At 42.0% G+C, this 22,734-nt stretch overlaps 1 protein-coding gene across 6 annotated transcripts in view; it reads right to left on the reverse strand.

Moving 5' to 3' along the window:
• Nucleotides 1-22,734, reverse strand: part of arvcfb (ARVCF delta catenin family member b) — a 177,504-nt gene that overhangs the window by 80,108 nt on the left and 74,662 nt on the right. For 5 of the 6 annotated variants that reach the window (XM_026342934.2, XM_026342938.2, XM_026342935.2 and 2 more), the window contains exon 1: nt 14,692-14,897. The exons of the other annotated variant lie outside the window; for it this stretch is intronic. In XM_026342934.2, the coding sequence (XP_026198719.1) occupies nt 14,692-14,712 (21 nt within the window). In that variant the 5' untranslated portion in view covers nt 14,713-14,897. Of the gene's footprint in view, nt 1-14,691; nt 14,898-22,734 lie in introns of those variants that run through there. 6 annotated transcript variants of the gene reach the window in all.

Genomic DNA, 22,734 nt, shown 5'->3' on the forward strand with positions numbered 1-22,734 from the left:
GGCACACAATCGAAAGCAAATCTTTCTCTGGGAAAGCAGAATATAACCGCGGGGCTTTTTGTCAGCTTTACACTGCCAGAAAAGAGGCAGATATGCAAGTTTCTCAAAAGGTCCTAGTCAGCTTTTCACACAGGACTGCAGAGGTTACAAAAGCACTGCGTAGGATCTGACTTGGAGGGCTGGACCAACACCAACAGCATTAACTACAATACACACCAGCATCCTGTGCTTTTGTGGCCTTAGTGTTGTCCTCTTCCTTTAAGCCTCAGCTGAAATGTGAACTTTATTCACAATGTGACACATTGCAAAAAGCTGAGGTGACGCTCCATAAGTCAATATATGACATGCATTGAAAAACTCAACATGCACATAAATCATTGCTCTTTTCTTAAAAATTGGTGTAGTTAGCTGCTATTAGACAGCTAGGAGAGATACTGTAGTAAAACTACTGTGCATGAAGTTAGCTTTTGAACATGAGAAATGATGGTTTTAAAATACAGAACCAGCTCTGAGTGTTAAGTGTGAAAAACACAACACTAGCATACAGAAAATTCTTCCTCTACACATTTTATTCTGCATATTATTCATATGACTAACAGAAGAAACATTTTTTGGCTGTTACACAGACAAACATCATCACTTTCTGTGCAAAACAACAGACTATCTTATTAAAATCTTGGGCTCTGTCTAGACATTAATTGCTATTTCAGCACTCTGAGCTAACAGCAAGCACATCCAAAGAGGGGGCTTAATCCCCTGTGCATTTCCCAAATGAATCAGAGGTACCTCAACTCTCATTTAGATCCATTCAGTACAACAGAAACGGTTATCTGTTGTTTCAGCACAGCATGGGCTATTTACATGTTTACTGTGGTGATATCACATTAAATTAAATCGCAAAGGTATAAAACCAAGAATAATTATAGAAAATTAAAAATTTAGAAACATTTTATACATTTTCCACAAATATGTGAAAGTATTTACTATCTTTACAAGTATAGCCCAAGGCCCCAGATGAAAAGCTAAGCATAGATGCCTTTTGAGAGACAATCCTAGGTGTATGTTTTTATTAGAAATAAGAGTAAAATTGAATAATTCTTAATTCTTATAATAAGTCTTTTTTCATTATATATTGATATAGAACACTTTTACTTGTGCAATTTCTGCAGTTTGTGGCACTACTTTGATCAGGACTAATCTTTTAAGTCTTCAAATACTTTTCCTAACATAACACAGGGTGAGGTTCTTTCAAAGTCAGTTGTCGTCTGAAGCCCCCACAGCCACGTGATTAAGAGGGTTTGTCATTCCAGCCAGCAGGCAGAGTTTTTGCAGCATTACTGTGCACTGGCTCAACACCTGACTCTTCTAGTTGGCATCAGCTCAGCCAAGCAGACGGTTTCCGAACCAATACAAGTTTGTGAGAAAAGCCACCCTGATGCTAAAAGAGACTCCCAATCTCCCCAACCTGAGACATGTCCAGATTTCACCGCAATTATTCTGAGCGTCTCAAAAATATCCAGGCTGCAACCACCTGGAGCCCTGTGGAGCACTGTCTTCTCACTAAGACTGGCAGACATATGAGCCCAGCTCTCATGCCATAGCGATGTTACCAAATAAATAAGATGAGAAAACAATTGTTTCACTTCTGATTCAGGACTCTGGATGCAACCTCATTTCATTAGGCTGAAATTCTGACTGGGACGACGAGAGACAAGACAGGGCTGTAAGCATTACATGCCAGACAGTGGTTAGCTAGATAGCAGGCAGGCACCATCCAGTAACAAAATGAACACTCAATCTTATTTTGGATCCCTGGAAGCACTGGGGTTGTGTTTTTCTCTTCAATTGGAGCTGATTTTTATCTAACCACTAAACTGTTGTGAACAGATCAGATGCTCACTGGAATGCCCCTGTCATGGTGAATATTTCATATGAAGCCCATTGTTGTCTGTCCCACTGGGGCCTTAGCAAATGAGCCAATGAGGGAGAAAACACTGGAGTGGATTCCACAGACCAAAGCCCATTAGTCCACTGGCCTTAGGAAGGACCTAGGCAATATTTCGCAATGACGAAAACAACTTTTTCAGGCTGGTGATGCAGTGAACAAAAACAGGATGATATCTGAAGACCTCAGCTAAACCTGCAGAATGTATCAAACAGGGAACAGCTTGTTCCAGGACGTGATGCAAAGATGCAAAGAGAAACTGAGTGCAAAACCACTACAAATGATTTCTCTACTCTCCAAAAAGAAAATGATGACTCTCACAGTTTACACATAATTTACTATGTTGTGTAATAGGAAGCCAAAGGACTCCCACCCTGAAAGCCTCAGAAACACAATCCTGAGAAATAATTCTTCCAGATTCGATGCCCACACAAACAACATCTCATAACAAGAGTGAAGCTGTAGCTGATGACAAACTACAGTCATCTGTGTTGACTCAAGTCTTTACCACAAACAGAAGTCTTATTTGACTGCTCCATGGGAAAACAATACTTTTATGTTTTTTTTCTCCCCAAAAGCAACAAATATGTCACCAACTCGATTATGAAACTGTAACAGCTATTGCATGTTGCTAAAAGATTTCAACCAAAACTGAATTCAATGTCCTGAACTACTAAAGTAGAAACATTGTACAATTGAAATGCACACTTTAAAATGATAAGTAATACACTTTGTGCACTATGTGTGATATCTGGTAGATAACTATTTCACTTCAGCCAAAGCCGCAGAAACCTGTCTGGAACTCCCAGCTCTGCCCCTGGAACAAACCTAAAGATTGGAGGGGTGTCCAGCAACGAACACCATGCAGTGTAGATGTCCCGTGTGTGTCCATGTGCGTATTTTAAAAGTGAAAGTGCTACAGGGGTGCTACAAAGGCCAGTTCCACACTGCACGCCAAAAGAGAAGCCACATGGTGTGCGGGCTGCTTTTTTCCCCTGAAAAACAAGGGCTTCAAATTCCTAACATGTTGTGGAGATTAGAAAGCAATTCTGTTAAATTCCAGGCCCCCATATGGTGACAAGGTACTCACATCTCGCTCTATTAGAGGTTTGTTTTTCTTGCCAAGAGTTCCAGCATTTGTTCTAATGCCAAAATAAAGATTAAGAAAGAGAGGGAGCAAAAAAGAAGGCCAGCAGTCTGTACTAAAAAAAATGCTCAATTGGTCTGAATGGTTAAACCTTCTCTGCTCAGCTGCTGCAAGACCTTGGACTGTAAAGTAGATAATAGAGGATGGAGAGAGGTAGGGAGGGAGGGGGGTGATTCATCAAATGGATCATGACTCATTTGAGGTATTAGACCATTGCTGTTCCAGCTTCCCAAATCACCTCTACAGACTTGAGGGACAACATACAATGAGTCAGACCTTGGACACTTTCAATGAAAAGATAATGCTGGCATTCCTGGTTCAATCCACAATTAATCCAGGGAATGAGCAATAAGCTGCTATTATGCAAATCTCTGGAGTTTTACACCAGTAACCCCACCCAGACGGCAATCTATACTATACAATCTATAGGACCTTTACCTGGGTGAATGCTACGCTATGCAATAAAGGATGAGGAGCTATGAGTGAGTGTTTACTGAAGCTGCTTTCACACATGCACTGGAACCCTGAACGTCTCTAGGCTTTACCCAAGTGAGCTTCACGTGAGAAAGCAAATGTCTGAGTCAGTCGTCCCAGATAGTCGATCTGCTCAAGACAATGCATCTGAAATATTTGACATGCCTTCTGGGGTTGTACAGTGTTTCCTGCACCTTTCCAGAATGTAGCACCATGAGTATAATAAAACCAGCCCCCCATTGAGGCTTTTATGAAATAACATCAAAACAAATTCTCTGCACATCCAATTTAAATTAGGTTGCCACAGTCTGAGAAATTAGTCTCTGTATCTCTCTAAGTGCATGGCTGACACATTTCATCACACCCGTTGTTTTACAAGACCAGCTCAGCAACACACACAAAAACAGAGACCCAGTAGACATTAACATAAAACGCTGTCTCTGCTGGATCCCAGTTTGACATCAGACAGTCCAAAAGAAGCATGAAAGAGATATCATTCCTTCAGGCCACAGGCTCCTGAGTAGTGTCACCAAACCAAAACAGTTTGTTATATCATCAAGTCTGCCCTGCTTGTTCAAGCTGGGATATTAGAGAGAGAAAACACACAGCGCTGACTGATTAGGACTACAGCAGCCCCATTAGCAAGGCACGTTCCAGAGGCATGCAACAATTAAGGCAGCTCTGCCTGCCAGGGAGGACTGAAATATCCATGAGCAGCCAAATGCTCATCATTCCAAGCAGCCAAGCTGAAACCCCAAGCCAGACGATGTAACTTCTGGAGAAAAAATAATCCATATAAACAGAGGAATTATAATAACTACATAGTGACTACAGTAAATCTGCACAATGAGAATAACTTCACTATCAATACTCATAGACAACCCAAAAGATGATATAGCAAACATTTGGACCTTTGGACAAATGGACAAGTTCTTGAATTGGTCCCCAAAGGGAGCATTCATTCAGTATGCAGGTATCTTTTATCACGTCTTACAATTCTCCACGTCCACAAGGGATGAAATGTGTCTAGTCACATTGATGGTAAACACGAGTCTGCCTGTGGCAGATTACTCCTGGCTATACGTTGTTGCCCCCCCCCCCTCACACATTCCTCTGTGAGTTTCAGCACTACAGAGAGGCTGACCCACTTCAAAACCTCATTGCGCAATGCTGCAGTGCTGCCGCTAGCAAAGTTCACAAACACTGCCGAACATACACAGAGGAATTCATACATTCCAGCATCTGTAACATTCGCTCAGCATCCACAATGCGCACAACATAAAAACACACAGTTTTTGTCTACTGAACATACCAAAGAAACCTACTTTTAAACTGCATCAAGCAGAAGTCATTTCTTCCCTGGAGAGGTTATCTGCAGTGAAAAGGCAGTGAGAGCCTTCCTCTGGAGCACCTGCTCTGCAAACCTCTGCACCCTTCAGACTCTAAAACAGAGTAAGCTGAACACAACAGCAGGTCCCTGGAACTGTCACTAGACATCCAGGTTTCAGGAAGAAAGAGTTTTCAAAGTGGCCAGGACTTCTCAAAATGCACAGTTGTAGTAGAGTAAGGACAGGAGCACTGAGCCAAGAGGAACAGTTAATTAGGTTTGCTGGTGTGTGTTGGAGAGAGAAGACAGGAGCTTGCCACAGAGACCGGAGCACAGCACAACAGCAGCAGCTTGTGGCTTCAGGGCTCCAGGGTCGGAGGGCTGGAGACATCATGCCAGTCCTGCTGCCTGCAAGCCTCAGATTGCAGAGCATAGACGGAGGCCTGTAATTTCAGATCGGTCTGTGTGCGCGTGCCCACTGTGATTTCCACACCACAATGTGGCAGGGGACACAATAGCTTCCCCTTTGAAGGCCGTCCCACAGATTTAGTATCCAACTCACAGACCCTGCTGTGATGACCATATTTCAGAGAGACTGGTTGGAATAATTCTGGACTCTTTAGAGAATGCCGGCAATTTGTCATTGCTAATATAGCAGAACATGAACATATTTGGATATTCATAATTTGTAAAACTGTGGCACTACAAAAATATAGCAGTAATGAATCATTTATGGCTGAAACCCATGATGCTTTAATCAATATATCAAAATTAAATCACTGGTGAAACACTAACACTGAACACTGACACATTTCCCAGGGTTGTGTGTATATATTTCCCAAAAATGCCACTGAGAAATGTTGACTCAATTTTTAAGCCAAGCATAGGTGGCTCACAACATCACTGCTGTTTAACTCACCACTCATGCAAATAACACACGTTCTTCACAGTCGTGTTATCTGGTTGGTAGGACCGGGATATATGCAGATACACTGTATGCTGAGTACATAGACTGAGAGGTTTTTGCTGGTTGTTTTAGAGAATTTAATACTGTATTTAGAGGATTCTGTGACAACAATGTGATAACATATTAGTTTTCTCAGCTATTCAGTGCAGGGAATCGGCTAATTTGATTGTCAGGTATTTGATTCACTGGGTCAGCACGCATTTCCACTGGATTATCTGTAAATAGTTTCAATAGTAAATTGTTGTATAAGAACTTCCAGAGAATTTGATACAAGGACTTAATCTGTCAAGTGGCCAGCTGCAAGGCCAGTGTATGTCAGGATGCACTACTGTCCTATTTGCCAGCAGCTACTTGCATCAACAAGCAGAAAAGCAGCAATTTTATCAAATGCTCTTTAGTGTACCCTGGATACTCCAACCTGTCTGTGCGTTGTGTCCACTGTGTCAAACAAGGCAGCACTACATGACAGGGCTGGTGTGATTTACACTTCAAACGACAGAACTGAAGCTAATTTTCAACTCCCCTCTTTCCCCTGTCTGTGGAGAGTACCATTACTGCAGGAAATTATAGAAGGTACTAAAACACTCAGCTCACTTCACCTTCATCATCATTAACAGTACGATGCCATAACAAGGCACAACACGAGCAGCGTGAGAACATGAAGGATCAAGGAAAGTGTGCACTTAGCCTGGTCTCCTGTGACTTCCAGCAAACCAGGCCTCTGCACTTTACAATGGCGACACTGATACATGTTCTCGTAGCTGGTTCCAGACACCAGTAGCCTTGATTAGCACCAGTGTTTCAGAAACACTGCTTGAGTGACTGTGAATAAGCAACACCAGAAAACAGTGGGTTATGGCTTTGAGTAGATTGAGAAATGAGTACTCCCATTTGAACATTCAGGAATGTAGCTGCTCCATGACCCCAAAAACACTCCTTGTGTTCCCTTGTGGCCTGAACAACAGAGGCTGCAGCTGGCCACTCCTTCACAGGAACTTACTCAACCCCCCTCCACACTCACATACACCGGATTCAAGAGAGACAGAGCACAAAATAGGAGAAGAGTGGGTTTTATTGGATTAAGTCCCTCTTAACTGTACTAGAATATGATGGAAAGAATTTGCGAACTCAAGGAGGTCTGTGTCAACAGGACTTATTTGCTTAACTTTGAGAACTTCACAGGGTTTAGTGCAGTACTTTCCACACATTCTAAATGTATAAAGGTAAAAAGGAGAAAAAACATGCCTTAGTACAGCTGCTGGCCGAGCAGGGTTTAACACTGAGACCCCTCTTGAATCTCCAAAGATCCATGAAAGCAGCTTGGTAACCAACGGCAACTTTGAACAGCCATAAAGAACGCAATAGTCATGTGAGTATACGTTAATAGTGATGGCAGCCAAAGGTCCAGTTAGCAAAATACAGGCTGTGGTTCCTCAGCACAGATTGTACTAATGTGCTTGTGGTGGTCAGTCTTTAGAGATGTATTCTTTCTTCCTATAGAGGTCTGCCTTTCTGAGCCATGTAAAAGCACAAATATTGATAGAAAACAAGGTGCTGTGGAGGTTCAGTAGCATATGTAGCTGCACCGTCAGGCCATGACAGCCCTCTTTCTAATACACAGACGCTCTCCCAGTTGGTTATTATCTAGTAAAGCAAAACATAATTCAGACTATTACAACAACATTTTTACCAATTAATTCTGATAGCACAGTGTAATGGAGAGCATCGGCATATTCTGTGTTTGCTTTCTCTTCTAAAATGTGTCCCCAGGTATGATTTCCCTATAATCATGCAGGATTAAGTTACAGCATAAATAAAGTAACTTTCATGTCTACTCTGGCTCTACTAAAGCCAGAGCAGACATGCAACTGAATCCTGACATTTCTCTTCAACTTCCAGCTGCCCTCCCTTCACAAAAAGAACACACAGCTACGATGTCCTATTACCAAACTTAAAACGTGCTTGGCTGGATCAACAGGATACTGGCAGCTCTTAAAGCCTTCACCACAGGGCCAGGATTGTACACTTGCCAACCCAATGCAGAGTGTTAAGTACAGCACCTTTCATGGATGGCTGGCACCTGTCCCTCCATGTCCGCCAACCTGGCTGGCACAGATCAACACTGCACCACATTCCACTTCACAGTCTATTACACATTCCAAACAAATTAAATATGGGGGGGTGTGATGGGGCGGGATGGTATTTTCATGGAGCCCCAGCATCCAGAGCAGGCCATACATGAGGCAAAGGTTCATTAGACAGCTCAATAGAGCCTGGTGAAATGTGTGAGGAGGCGCATCACTCCATTGTTCACCACTGGCTCCTCTGGGAACGGGCTGAACAGATATCAGGAAAGGATGAGGAGATGAGTTACAATGCTGTACCATCACACGTAATGGCATATGACAGCCAGCCCAGTGTCTGGATGCCTCTATTGTAGAAACCATTGAACTGTACAAAGCATTGTCTGCAAGGAGAATCTACAGCACCGAGAATGCCAAGAACTTGTTTATCTTTCCCATTTTAGGAGGATCTGTTCTTGGTTTGGATGAACTTTTGCCACTGGTTAGCATAATGTTTGTGTGCAGGTCGATTTGAGTGCTGACGCTTGGGCTGCTACAACAGAGGCCGCATGTAGCAAGGGCTGCTCTGGCCCCATAGCTGGTCAGCTTACAGTGGTTTGGACTTTCCCTCTCACTCCTTCCTCCTCTATCATTCTCTTTTATTTTTCTCCCTGGATCAAAGCCATCAGCAGTTACAGCAGCTATTGTATGTTGCAAGGTTTAAAGCAGCATTCTAATGAAGTGTAGGACCTTGACAGTGCATGCCAGCAGGTCAGTAATGGCCGGTCCTCGCTTTCAGCTCCATAGAGACTTTGCAACTGAGCTCAAAGTAAGCAAAGCATGGAGCTACCGTACCAGTCTATTAAATTCAAGGGACAGATAGGAGCAAGAAAACAAACAAAAACATAACAAGAATTAAATATAAACTAGTCAAAAATAAAAAATGGTATAAAAAAAAAAAAAAAGAGAGAGCTTGTTGATTCACAGGTGTGGGCCTCATCCCTCTAGTCATGTGATTGGGGAAACATGTAGCTATACTGAGTAATTGTTTAGGCTGAAACCAAGGCCAAAACCGTGACACAAATGTCCACAGTCTCGTATCACAGTTCAGGCAGATGGAATCATTACACACCTCATAATTACTCTCTTTTTTTTAATTTAAAATTGATTATTGGCAGTTACTAGCTTCAATCAAAAAACATTTCAAATATCAATTGGACTTGCAATATTCAGAGACTATGATAATTCCTTACAGCAGTTAAAATAAAGAAACTGAGGGCGCCTCATGCAAGCTGCTCGCATGGCCACATGTCAGTGTAATCTGAATGGTCAGCCGGCACTGATAGAGCCTTACTAAAGAGCTGTCAGAGGGAATCATTAATCCCAAAAGGCAGCATGAGACAGATGGTATGATGATGGAGGATCGATGCTCTCCACAGCATCCCGACTGCTTCCAGAGGCAGGAAGTGGGCTAATCCCTCCAAAGAAAGTTCCAGACTAAACACGCAAGAGGACTCCAGGCCATCGCCTCCTTTTCCCAGCCCCCACGACTGTGCTGAATGTACTGCTTAGTACAATGTGGATGGTACTAGAGGGGGTTAAAAAGAGAAAGAGAGAAGTAGGGAGGCATTTGTTCCTGCATTTCTGGTTGAGGGAAGCTTTATGAGGACTTTGACCTTCCCTGTAAGGGCCTCTCTAGAGGTCCACAGCTGCAGGACGGACGGGGTGGAGCCTATATGAACTATACATAACTGTCAAAGAACCCCCGAGTTCTTTTGAAAAGGCCCTAAAATCAGATCCCACTGCAGATCTGGGTGGCAGCAATGTTCCCAGCATAGAGTGCAGAAAGAAAGTCAGAATAAGAGTACAGAACTCCCACTGTACTGTGTTTACAGACTATTTGGTCTTATTTCATTTAAGATAAATAGCAGATATGTTTATTAATCAGTCCACTAATCTTATGGGCCATATTGAATCGTGATGGATTCCTGTAGCCGCTCTTTAAGTTATCACAAAAATGTAATAACTGCATTGTTGTTGACAAAAACATGGCGACGTCCCTTATACGCAACAACCACCAGTGTTACGAAGTATTCTGTGTCCCCTAAGATTCCCCCAATAATGGCTGTTGATCTCTGGTACACTTGCTGGGAAAAATGGGACTTTGCAGTCCATAGTGTCATTAATCACAGGTTTTATGGATCACCAGGGTCCTCATTTATCCATGATGCTGCCCAAAGAACTGTCACATCTGCAACTTTAACCACAGTCCCTGCTGGAAAGCCAATTAGAGTGGTGACACATGCAAACACATACAAACAGTACAGTATAGGGTATATGGAAAAAACAACTAATTTTCAGCTAGTGCAGAGCAACATGTCAGCACATTAAGAAGTCCTTTTCCATCCCAATTTAAACCTGCTTCTAATCTGTTCAGTAGCTCTCTTTCATCATGTTTACTACAGCATCAATAATAATTAGACCTGCCTGATCATAATTGCATTCTAAGAGGAGAATTTACTGTATGTCTCTTGAATTAGAGCGTTCGGTTGTGTAATAACCAAACTGTTGCTATTATATAATCCTAGTACCATTAGGATATGAGATAATCATGTAAATATTGTCTCAGTAATAATTAAATCCATGATGTAACCCCAAGCACAACTTATTTAAAGAGTAATGAGTTCTACTTCCACGGCTTTCTGGTCAGCCTTTCTCACACTGTGACAGAGATTCTTGTGCTTTCTCGGGGGCAAGCGGCTTTCTTATCTGCCCGATCGAAAACATGGCTCTTTTTGCTGGCTTCTAGCAGCACTGAGAGGTAGGTGTTTATTGGACACAGTCAGGGAAACCATGAATCCTACTCCCATATAAACAGGGCTATCCTGTCCGTAGCCTGCAGACAAACACTGAGTAAATAAGCCGGTGATCCAATCGATGTTCCTCTGTAGCCTCCAGTGCGTGAGTGTGGGTGCATTTGTGTGTTGAATGAAGAGTGAGCTGACACCATGTCTGCACCTCACCTTTGGAGGCTTTACGTTCTTTTGCAGCAGGTAAAATACAAAAACAAACTCACGATCAAGTCAAGGAGTCATTAATAACTTACTGAAATTTAATTGCATATGATGTAACTCTGAGAAAAAAAGATTTGTATGACAAATATGCAAGCACAGAGGCTTCATACTGTATGTACCATTTTGAAAGCACACTGTAGAGCTGAATAAGTAAAAAAAAACAGCTCTAGCAAGATAATAAGCTGCCACCTCATTAATGTGCTGCTTCTTCTCCCCAGTGCTGTTTCCAAACATAGCAGTTCTCCCCTCAAGTCTCCCAATTTACTGCCACTCACCTTTTTTTTTTTTATTCTATCAGGGTGATGATGAAAGCTGAGAGAGCATTATGGATCTTGCCAGTGGTCAGACACAGGCGAGGACTAATGCCATAGATCCCTAATGTTCCACAGAAACCCACCAAAGACCTGATCCTATAATACACATCTAGAACATGCATTGTTCTATGTATAGCATCGTGTAATCGTGTAATCGTCAAATAGCATTCTCACATATTTCTTACTGTTTCTTTAAACCCACTTGGAAGACCAGATGTCTGGTGTAGCGTCGCATCAGGAGATGTCAGATAATCAAAAAATAAATGTACTGACTGTATCTGTATCGATTTTAGAGGCATAACACATGACTATCACTTTACCATATACAGTACAAGGTAGGGACACGATTAGTCATGTCAGGGAACCTGATGATTATTTTAAGATTAATTAATACAGAGCTGAATGCTTGATACATTGATTAGTTTTGTAAAATTAGTAAATTGATTGTAGACAATAATTAGAACAATAATCCATTATGAACATAATCATTAGTTGCATGAACTGATTCATTGCTTAGTCTAATAAAATGCACTAAAACAACAAGTTTGCAGATTCCAAGGTGACACAAAAAACAGCACAGTTGAGATGCTGGGGCTATTAACTATTATTATTGGTGTTATAGAAAGGTAACATTGAAAGAAACATTTGCCATTAGGAATTACAAATAAGAGGTAATATCAAGAAAAAATATAAAAATAATTATTAGCAAACTCACTGAGCTCTTACATGCTGCATGTAGACCATTTAGATGGTGATGGGGTAGTTACCATGTGGAGGAACATATATGCTTTCAGCTGTTCACATGTGAATTCAGTTCAAGTTACTGTAAACCAAAAACAGACTTCCAATGAAAGGAGTAGGCTGGTGACCGTCAGATGGATGGTGGGCGAGGTGGCAGATACTGTGACATGTCAGGCTATGTTGTGTCACAGGTCATGCGATAAGACCAGCCATGGGAACGGTATGGGAAACATGGAGAGTATGGCTATTATGGACAGGTTGTGTGATGGGAGGGCCATCTGGTATCACCAGTCACCATGTGCATAACACCATATGATCACACCTCTTCCAAGGCCCTCTTGCCTTCAAAACACAACAGAACACATGACCCCCTGCTCCCAGCCTGCACCCAGCCCCCACAGTCAATGCCCCTTGCTCTGATGCACTCTCCACGGCTATTGACTCATTCGTTTCCGGTCATTGGCACTACTCTTGGATGACCTCCACTCCTTGAATAATGCCACTTCTCATGCTCTACATGTCTTCAAATATTGATCTACACAACGATGTCTACAGTTACAAAAGAGGAGCCCCAGGCAAGGAATAGAACAAAATATGCAAGAACAGTCAGACCATCATACACAATCCACCCCCCTGTAAGAAATCATCAACGGCATCGGGATGGGGGGGTGGCTTTCAGGTGCTGCAGCTGAAAGCCCCACTAGCTGTCAGGAATCTGGCAGTAGCCTGCAGTCTGAAGACAAGTCCTCCTTCAGTCTTTTGCTGAATCACTGATGAATTCTTTTTTTATTCAGACAGGTCCTTCTACCTTGCAGAGGAAAAGTAAAGTCGTTTTCTTGATAGACCTTGGCAAGATGATGAATACTGGATTATTCATTATGTTTTTCTTTCTCCTTTGCAACAAATCTGCTCTTCTATTTTTTTATGATCAGAAGATGCTACAGCCCCTGCAACTGAATTCAGAGGATTTGGGCGCAGCCCTGCTGGTGTGGTGGTGGTGTAAAGTTTATATTTAACTCAGACATGGTCTGGTACAGGCTACCCCGCTAATTGAAGCCTATGCTGTACTCTTCAGTGGGCTTCATTTACTGGAAGCTCTCATCTACATTTAATGTATTTTAGGCTACAACATGGAAACTGAAATTGATCCATGTTTGTCTTAAGGTTGGCACACACGGCCCCCTCCCACCACCACACTGCTCAAGCAGGTGCTTCCAAACTGTGGAATGTCCAGATGAGTTGAAATGGTCAGAGTAAGATTATGGCATGCCTCCAAGTATTCCAGTTATCTAAGTCAAACAGGGGTCACGGACACAGCAGGGCACCCTGGACCTCCACAACCCATTCTGGGATGTATTTGGAGAGGACATGCACTCGGGTTGTTGACATAAATTTGATCCCTTTCACATAATTCAAGTCAGGATTCCAGCAGGCGACTTTTGGCCTGCTTTTGATCCATCGGCACTTGGAGTACTTCAAAACCAAGGGATGGAAAGAAGAATGAGTGTGTAAGTGAGGCGAACGGCTTCTCTTTTTGGCAGACACTAGAGTAGTTATCGGGTGGCACTCATCCACGGGGGGAACTGTAAACGTATTATTATCAGAGCAACGTGGAGAGCTGACAGAATGTTTTTGTCTGCCAGACAGTGGTTTTGTAACTCCACCCCCCTCAGCCCAGCAGAGGAGAGCAATGCTGAGGAGAAGCTGACCTTATTCAATCACATTTTTTCCCTACACTTTCTTTCTTTCTGCATTTCTATCTTTCTTCCTTATGCATCTGAGCGCTGCCAAGCACGGCGGGGAAAAGAGCGCCGTGATGGTGTAGGCTGCCTGTGGATGCGCTTCAAACACAGGGAACACTTCCAATAATGTATGCACATCATGCCCTAGTACACACACACACACACCCACACAGACACAGTAACACACTTGCAAGAGCTAACAAAAGCACATTCCTGCGGTATCTGTGCAAGTGAAAGACAAAAGGGTTTAATGCCATGTCTCTCACACAATTGGCATTACAATCCAGGCTATAAATCGTGGCCTGGGCTCAGTCAGAGCCTTACTCTCTATGCAGGCAATGATCAGGGACAAACTTTCCATACTTCACTGCTTGTCCCATAATCACACCAGGTCCTCTATAGGTGGTAGTGACACATTTAAGACCATGAATGTGTCAGACAACTCATCAGTCACAGCACTGCTTTAGTGGAAGGCAAGCCCCCCCTCAGCCCCAGACACACACACACACACACACACACACACAGAAAGAGAGAGAGAGCTACCACTACACATATCTCATGGTCACGACTATTTCCAGCATGAGATTGTCACTAAATAGAAAGTACACAGTTCTTACTATGTGTGATGTCATGAGGCAGACTGTACACACATGCCATCAGCAGCACATGCACATGGACTACACAGTTACATCTGCAAACATATTGCCCTCACACACACACACACACACACACACACACACTCAAGTCTTCTTGAAGGACACTGACAAATAAAGAGTATTTGCTTTCGAGTAATAGAAAAAACGATGCATAAAGCGCAGAAATAGTGATGTTTGTAGATAGAAAAGAGAGGCTGAGAAGTGTGGGAGGCTGAACAGACGATGAGAAACCAACACTAACCTGTTTCACTTCAGCAGGCATGCTCCAAAATCCCCCCTTTCGTTCCCGGAAAAAAGTAATAAAAATCCCGAGGAAGCCACTGACAACTATTTCCCCCTTCCAGAAAAGTTCTCCTTTCCCTCCTGTCCTCCTGTCGTCTGGCTGAGTGTCTCCCCTCTGTGAGCGCAGAGGCAGCAGCTCAGACGCAGGCAGCCATCCTCTACTCAGCTGAGCGCAGCCACGTCAAGTGAGCGACAGCACCACAGGAACAGGGCTGCCGCGCCTTTCACAATAAAAGCGCGTCTGTTGCGCAGGCTGGGAGAAGACAGGTCGTTTACAAAAAGAAAAAAAAAAACTAACTGTGCCAACTATAAACTAATGGTTGCATGTTTCTCAACCAGAAACATACTATTTTGTTAGAATTTTAGTAGTTTATTGCATAATATTGGAAGGTAAAACTGACCCCTCTATTGTAAAGTCTACTGTGGAGTTGGGGGGGGGGGGGACATGTGCTACAAGGGACATGTTAAAGATGTATTAAAGCGTATTACATGTGAATATATATATATATATATATATATATTAAAATATATTTTCATAGACTGAAGAAGCATCTGTCCAATATCGTACAGTCGCACCACCGAGTGAAACATACAATATTGTTCAAGAGGCGGGGGTACACCCTGGAAAGGTCCCCAGTCTATCACAGGGTTGACATATAGATACAGACAACCATTCACAAGGGAAATTTAAAGTCACCAACTAAACCTAACTGCATGTCTTTGGACTGTGAGAGGAAGCTGGAGTACACGGAGAATGGTGAGAACTGTAAACTCCACACAGAAAGGAACCAAACCAACCAGTGGATTCAAACCCAGCTCTTTGTAGCTGTGAGGTAATAGTGCTAACCCCTACACTACTGTTCCACCCACTGCAACAGGATAAAAGGCGTTTATAAAGTTTGAATAGAAAAGCATGAATACATTAGTGGAGTAACAAAATATCAGATGCATTCATACACAGAGTCATTGTGTGAATGATTGTATGTATATGAATATGTGAATTATACTGTATATTCTGACCTTTACAGTCATCAGATGAGATGGAGGATTTTGGACCAATATGCCTCCACCACCATCATCAAAATATCAAATGAGGAAATATCATTTGTAAGAATGGTGGTCCTTCCCTACAGTAAAGTTTCAGAGACTAGCAAAAACTAGGTGCACTGAAACTGATCTGGCATCAAGTGGTGTCTCACATTGGTTTGTCACCCATCTCTCTGGGTTCATCTCTCTGTGTTCAGCTCAACTAAACCCAGATGGGCGACGAACCTACTACTTTTATTTTGGAAGTAAAATCAGCTCACATCCAGTGTAATTATAGCAACCTCAAGCTGGTTTTGAAACAGCTGAAAACAGGGTCCCTGATTTCTCCTTTGCAGATATGTTGTATGTGCAGTGTGAAATGGAGAGAGATAGAGAGCAAATGGAGCCACTGCCCCAGCGGAATCTCCGCTCTGTAAGAAACCAAGAACTGGAACGGAGCTGAACAGAGCTGTGTGCATGCATGCACACACACTCAACAAAAAAGTTAGGCAGAAAGAGAACAAAAACGTCCAGGGCTGAGAGGCGGGGGGGGGGGGGGGGGGGGGGGTTAATAGAAAGGAGGGTTCCCAGACAGGCAGCAGAAACTGGAAGTATAGCAGCAGTCTCTCTCTCATCCTTCTTTCTCTCTCTCTCTCTCTCTCTCACTGGCTCTATGTCGCTCACTCTATCTCTGGCATCTTTGTGGGGTGGGACCAGCTCCGTCTATGCACTCCAGCTGCGTCTGTCTGTCAAGCCATCCACCTCCCCCTTGTTGGCATAGACAGAGAGAGACGGGGGGAAAAGAGGCAGTGGGGGCAGGGGCTCACACACAAAACAAAAGTTTCCCCTATTGAAGCAAAGGCACCCCATACTCTGCAAATTTTTACACCCTACACACACATACACACAGCTCTTTTTCTCCGCCTCTTTGTCCCGTTCCTCTCGCTGCACTTGATATAAGGGAGGGGTGGGACGCACGTGAAAGAATTTACATTCAAATGTCTATGACTGTGACCAAGGCTGAGAAAGAATGTTAATCTAATAACGTAGACGGAAGCTTAACGAAGGACAACTTTGAGAGAAGTCTGAGGAGACAGCAGAGAGAAGAAGGATGACTGGACTAAAAAAAAAAAAAACGGAGAAAGAGAAATCCCAAACGGACAGGAAATGACTGAGGTTTTGCATTCCACAGGGTTGGCAGAGCTATTTCATCTCTCCAAATGTTACTGCTCGAATTGTTCCTAATGAAAGACCTGGCCCACCATGCACCATTACTTTTAAGATCTATTTATTTTCAACAATACCATTAAGAATTCATCAATTCACCAACATTACCTTCAAAAAGTATTTGAAAAAAGGAAGGTCTTATAACTTCAGCTGCAGTGCATTTCTTTCTCTTATGTGATTTGCAATATCACATTCCATTTAAGCCATTTAAGCTACTTAAGCATTGAGTGAGTTTCATAACCCTGTTTAAAAATCCATGAAGAATACTCATGGATGAATTACTCATCGGAGATCATTGCTCTTTATTTTCGCTCTCAATCTGCATGTTTGGCCTGTCCATTGGATGCTAACATGCATACATATAGTGTTTTCATGTTTACCTTTTTGGGTTAGCATTTCAGCATGTTAATATTTGCTATTTATTATCTTTAAATATCATTTATCTTATTTTGTACCATATTCCTCAGTAAAACTCAGTGTATAATAATGTTATGTAGGATTCTTTATCTGGTAAACATGACTACCTCTGCAAAATGTAATGGAAATACAGCAAATAGTTTAGATCTCAACTTAAGCTGGAGATCAAGCCAACAACCAACACCAAACTCCTGTATGGGGTTATCAATGAGCATTCATTTCTAAGAATTTATTTGGTTAAGTTTATTAAGTAATGCCTTGAATGTGATATACATCTCAGGCTGGTGATACTGTTTCCAGAAATACCTACAGCTACTGTCAGACTAGAGGTCTGTTCTCTAGAGTCTAGCCAACCCATGTCTGGGCCTTGCAAAATAAATGAAGAATATTCCAGAAGCTGTAATCAAAGCTCCTGAAGTCAGCTTTACTCTGTAAGGATGTATGGTGTGGTGTGAAACAGGAGGTAGAAAGGTTACAAGGTGAACTTTGACAGCGAGACACAATACGCAAGGAAGTTGCATCTGCTAACATCCAGATTTTCACTGGTAAGGAAAGACTAGAGTGGAGGCAGATACAGAAAGTAGACTGAAGACACAAAAACACCACCTATAAACTACAAAAAAGTTCTCAGTGAAAACAAAGCTTTTTAATAAAATGCATATAAAGTGATTTTTAAAGATAACAATGACTGGTGCTATTTTAAGTTCACTGCACATTATAGAGGCCTGATGACAAAAATAATGTGTGTGAGAGATTCAACAGCGCTAAGATGATCTGCTCTGCTACTGGCAGACTGCAGTTTATTATAACAATGGCATAGCTTGCAAAAAACATCCTTATCTAATGACTTCTACTACTACTCATGTTTTATTTTCCCCTTGAAAAATAGCTACTCAGCGATGCAGAGGATTAGAGTCCAATCTACTGGGGGTTTTGAAAAGGCAATTTTGCCTTCATTTAGGGAAATAGGCTCTGTTTAAATGACATCACTTGAGATCAAAAAGTCCTATTTTCTGTTTTTATGTTGAAATACTGTAACTGCACAGCAAGATTTGTCGTACAAGGATAACAAGATTAGACCTCTCCTAGTTTTCCATCTTGTCATGTGGAATTGGGAACAAATCACAACAGTTTGAGGCTGACTTGCCGTATGTAATAAACTTTTGGAAAAAAAAAAATTCTTCCCTCTCCCATTTTCAGGTTTTATGAAAAAAAAAAGATATTGAATGATGAGAAACCCTACTTACTTCTTTAAGGTGTCTTGTTGGCATAATGACAATATATATATATCTTGTCAATAGAGATACAATTCCATTTCTCATATGCCTCAATATATTTGTACATGTTGGTTCGTGAGCATTGGCTTCTTGTCAGGTTTCAATCAGCTTCTTCAGCATTTGCTCACTTGTGTCACTTCTTTGGAAATGTATACATAAAAGTGATGAAGCTCTACTGAAAAGGCGAATTTTTTTTCCATATGTGGAATCTGTATTTGTGCTTGGCACAGAATCATCAATGTGATTTTTCACACATCCCTGCTCTACTACAATGAAAATCACTCTCAAACACTTTTTGTAAGACAACTCACATACCAAACCCAACCTCTTTCCACTTCACCCTTTTCAAGTATGCCAACATACACAGAGGGGCCCACAGCCTGGTTTCAGCATGAGTAACCCAGTCTCCTAAAATTAACATATCACAAATAAGACTTTGTGGTGAATATAATTGCAACCCAATTATGTTTTCTACAAGCACAATTCATGTAAATGAAAATACTTATTTCTCAAATACATTGATACCTAACATCAGTTAAACGTACACAGATAATGTATTTTTGTCTGCAAACATATCTACAATGATCTACGACATTCATCCAGTTTTCTTTTCTGCATCTTGCAGTACAACATCCAGATTTGTTATTCTGTTATTATTAATGCATTCTGTGTTTGGGTTCAGGCACTTACAGTTCTGGGTTAAGGTCAGGAATAGATCGTGGGCTGGTTTAAAAGAGAAAAATCTAACAGTCACTTCACACACAAAATCAGTATTAAAATTTAAAGGAAAAAACATGATCTTCCTCTAACCCTAACCAAAGTGCTTTTCCTGGTTAAATTTAACCTCACACGGGACTCTAGAATCGAACTTGAGTCTACAGTTTGTTAGTTCTGCACTATGTGCCCTCCTGTAGCAAAGATTTGCAACTTCCAGACTCTGTGATGTCCAGTATTTTCGCAGTCTGTCTAGCTGCGTAGTGTCTCGCTGTGAGGAGAGCTCATACTATGTAGTCAATCAGCCAGCCAGAGTGCAAAATCAACAACTAAATGTGTGTTCTGACTTTATTGTCATGATCTGGTGGTATACTATCTGTAGACTAATGTTACAATATGCAGTCCATCTGTTTATTATCACTCTATTATTGCATGCACACACGTAGAGGAGTGCTGATTTACATTTGCTAGAAAAGGCCCAGAGGTTTTCTTCTGCTAGCTCTAAACAGAGATCTTGGGCTATATGACGCAGCTGAGAGTTAAGGCTGCCCTTCCTGTGTTTCATCTGCTGTTTAGTTTGTGAGTCTGTGGGGGACTTCCTTTTGAGTTGTGTTGTTCATTTTTGTTTTCAATTGCACAGTTTGAGCCACTTTCCAGGAATTGTGAATTTATCTCTGGTATCCTAACAATTTTCACAAATGTCCATTAGATCCCAGTGCCAGTGATTGCCTTTATTTGCTGGGTAGCAATAATGTGAGAGACAGAGTTTGTTCTGTGGAGACCCGGCCTGAAACTCTTTAATCTGTTGCAATAGACCTGATACTGACATTGTAGAGATCTTTATTAAAGAACACACTGGGGCTGGGGCCATTAAGGTGTTCCTAGTCTTAAGGAATGTCCTGTTCAATAAGGACAAATGTACTCCTGCAAACCTCCCAAAACAAGGCTCAGTGCTGCTTCTGTTCTTCATTTCATGACTATTTACATGCTTGTAAGTCATGTTGTAAAAATGTCACCCCAGTATGTTAAACTCATGAGAATAATTAAATCAAGGCTTTGAAGAACACCCCTAGTCTTACTACTAAGCTGAAAGACTGTTTTCAATTTAGTTTTTAAAGTTGAAGGGGGTCAGTGCTGGTCCTTGTTTGGTTGTCCTGCTGGACACTGGGAAGGGTGAGGTCACATTCCTCAGGTGGCACTGGGGTCTTGTGAAGGAGAGGAGCTTTATTTTAAACACATGGGCTAGTTAGTCTCTGAATTTAATGTCCAAGCCCAATAGTCTGTTGAGACTGTGATGGTCATCTTTAAGCACAAATGCAGACTTATTTGCTCTCCACAAACTTTCAGATTAGCGTGTCCATCTATGCAAGCACACAGAGATGGTGTGTGGTAAAGGAAATGGGAGCAGTTTTCAGATACCCCTCTTAGTGCTTTTAGAGAGCATAATGGTTTAATGGATTGTGATCAAATGGCACAGGCATTAAGTCCACCAACGTTAAGGTTGATTTGAAGGATGAAGGTTTGAGCCGGCCCAGGGGGATATAAATAGCCCACAGTACAAAAGACTTTTCCACTACCTCACCTTCAAATCTCTCTCTTCGTGCCCATCTGAACAAGAAGAATATGCCTTAAGTAAAAATTCCTGTTCCTCCATATCAGCCTCTGCACTGAACAGAGACATGATAAATGTATTTATTATTATTAGTTATTATTATTCTAAATGGACTGGTTTGCCTTTAAAACCCTGAAAACAAGTCATTCCCAAACTTTTTAAACAATGACGTCCTTTTATACTGGTAAAATGTCAAATTTATAATGTGAAATTTCATAACAATCCATCCACCCTCTCCTTTAGTCAGGACCAAGGAGGATTGACATTGCCTTACCTAAAGCCATGCAGCTATCCTGGCTAAAACCAAAGTAAATGAACAAATCTGTGGCATCTTGCTGATAGGGAACCTTTGGGAACTACCGCTTCAGATGTCAGAGTGCTGTAGGGAAGAATTGGATCTTCAACCTGAACTCCATTATGCTGTTCTCCTTGTCTCATTTACACGTGCTAAATATTATCTTAATATATTGGTAATAAAATTTATATCCAATAGAGTGAGGAACCTTTAAACAGTGGTGAGACATAACTGGGTGCCCCATATGGAAACACGGAAAATAAGCAGCATTATTAAAATTGAAAATGTGACTTTCCTCCAGGCTGTTCCATTAAACTCAGAGAGGAAAGAGGTGTAGGTGTGCCACGAGAATGGTGTGGTATAGAAAAATAAACAAAGAAGGCACTTTCACACCAAGCTAATTAGGGTGTTTATGGGAGGCGAGAAGGTTCTTGATGGCACAGCGAGGGAAGAAGACAGAGAAAGATAAAAGAAGGGAGGGGGTAAACTAAGGCTCATTGTTAAGCAGGTGATTTACGAGGGTACACAGGCTCCCGGACCCTGCCAGTGGAAGGATAGATCTTCTGTCGCTATAGCACCCTAAGTCCATTGTGCCTAGACAGGGCTGGGGGCCTGGGGGATGAAAGTGGTTGGAGGGCGGCTGAAGCAATACTTGGGTGAGGACTGTGGTGCCATCGCAGGGCTGAGGCCTGTGCATCTTCACCACAGACAGCAGCACAGATCAAAGGCTGCACTGTTCCCTTTCTTTAAAGCTCACAATCCTTTGAAAACTTCCTACAACATTTGCACAAGGGGATGATATGCCTCTGCAATGCTAGCAAGCTACTGAATGTAGCATCGGAATACCAAACACCAACATTTTAATGGTATTCACAGTGCGAGAAATTATCCCAAGTTTCCTTAACAAAGAAGTCGGGTCACTTTATGCACCACAAGATGCAATCTTTGCAAGTGCTGGGCAGCGGCCTTGGGTAGATAGATTAGGCATCTGGTGTATATGAAATTAGGTCATGTTCTCCCTTAGCTCCAGACAGACATGACTGTCTGAGTGCTGTCTGCCTTTCTCCACACATAGAACTGTCACCATGCACTACTTGACCTTTCAAAACCTTGGTGATAACACTCCTTCAGGCAAAAATCAATTACCACAGGAAGACATGATATCAAATGAAGAAAGGGTATCATCTTAGCATGAGTGAGCACATGTTGGGTTTTTTGACGGATGCGGATTCAAAGGCGCCTCGACCCGTGTCACTGATTCTCTACCTATAATTTCATCAGGAAAGCTAATGGAGTGTCAGTCAGCATTGTTCAGATTTTTCTCCCAGTGCAGCACAACAGCGGGAGTAATTCATAAAATGTTATATTGAAGTTAATGAAAATCAGAATTCAATTAATAATTTCTCTGGAAGTAGGCCAGTGCTGTTTACAAGA

This window comes from Anabas testudineus, chromosome 9 (assembly GCF_900324465.2).
Source record: "Anabas testudineus chromosome 9, fAnaTes1.2, whole genome shotgun sequence".
In the NCBI taxonomy this organism is placed as follows: domain Eukaryota; kingdom Metazoa; phylum Chordata; class Actinopteri; order Anabantiformes; family Anabantidae; genus Anabas; species Anabas testudineus.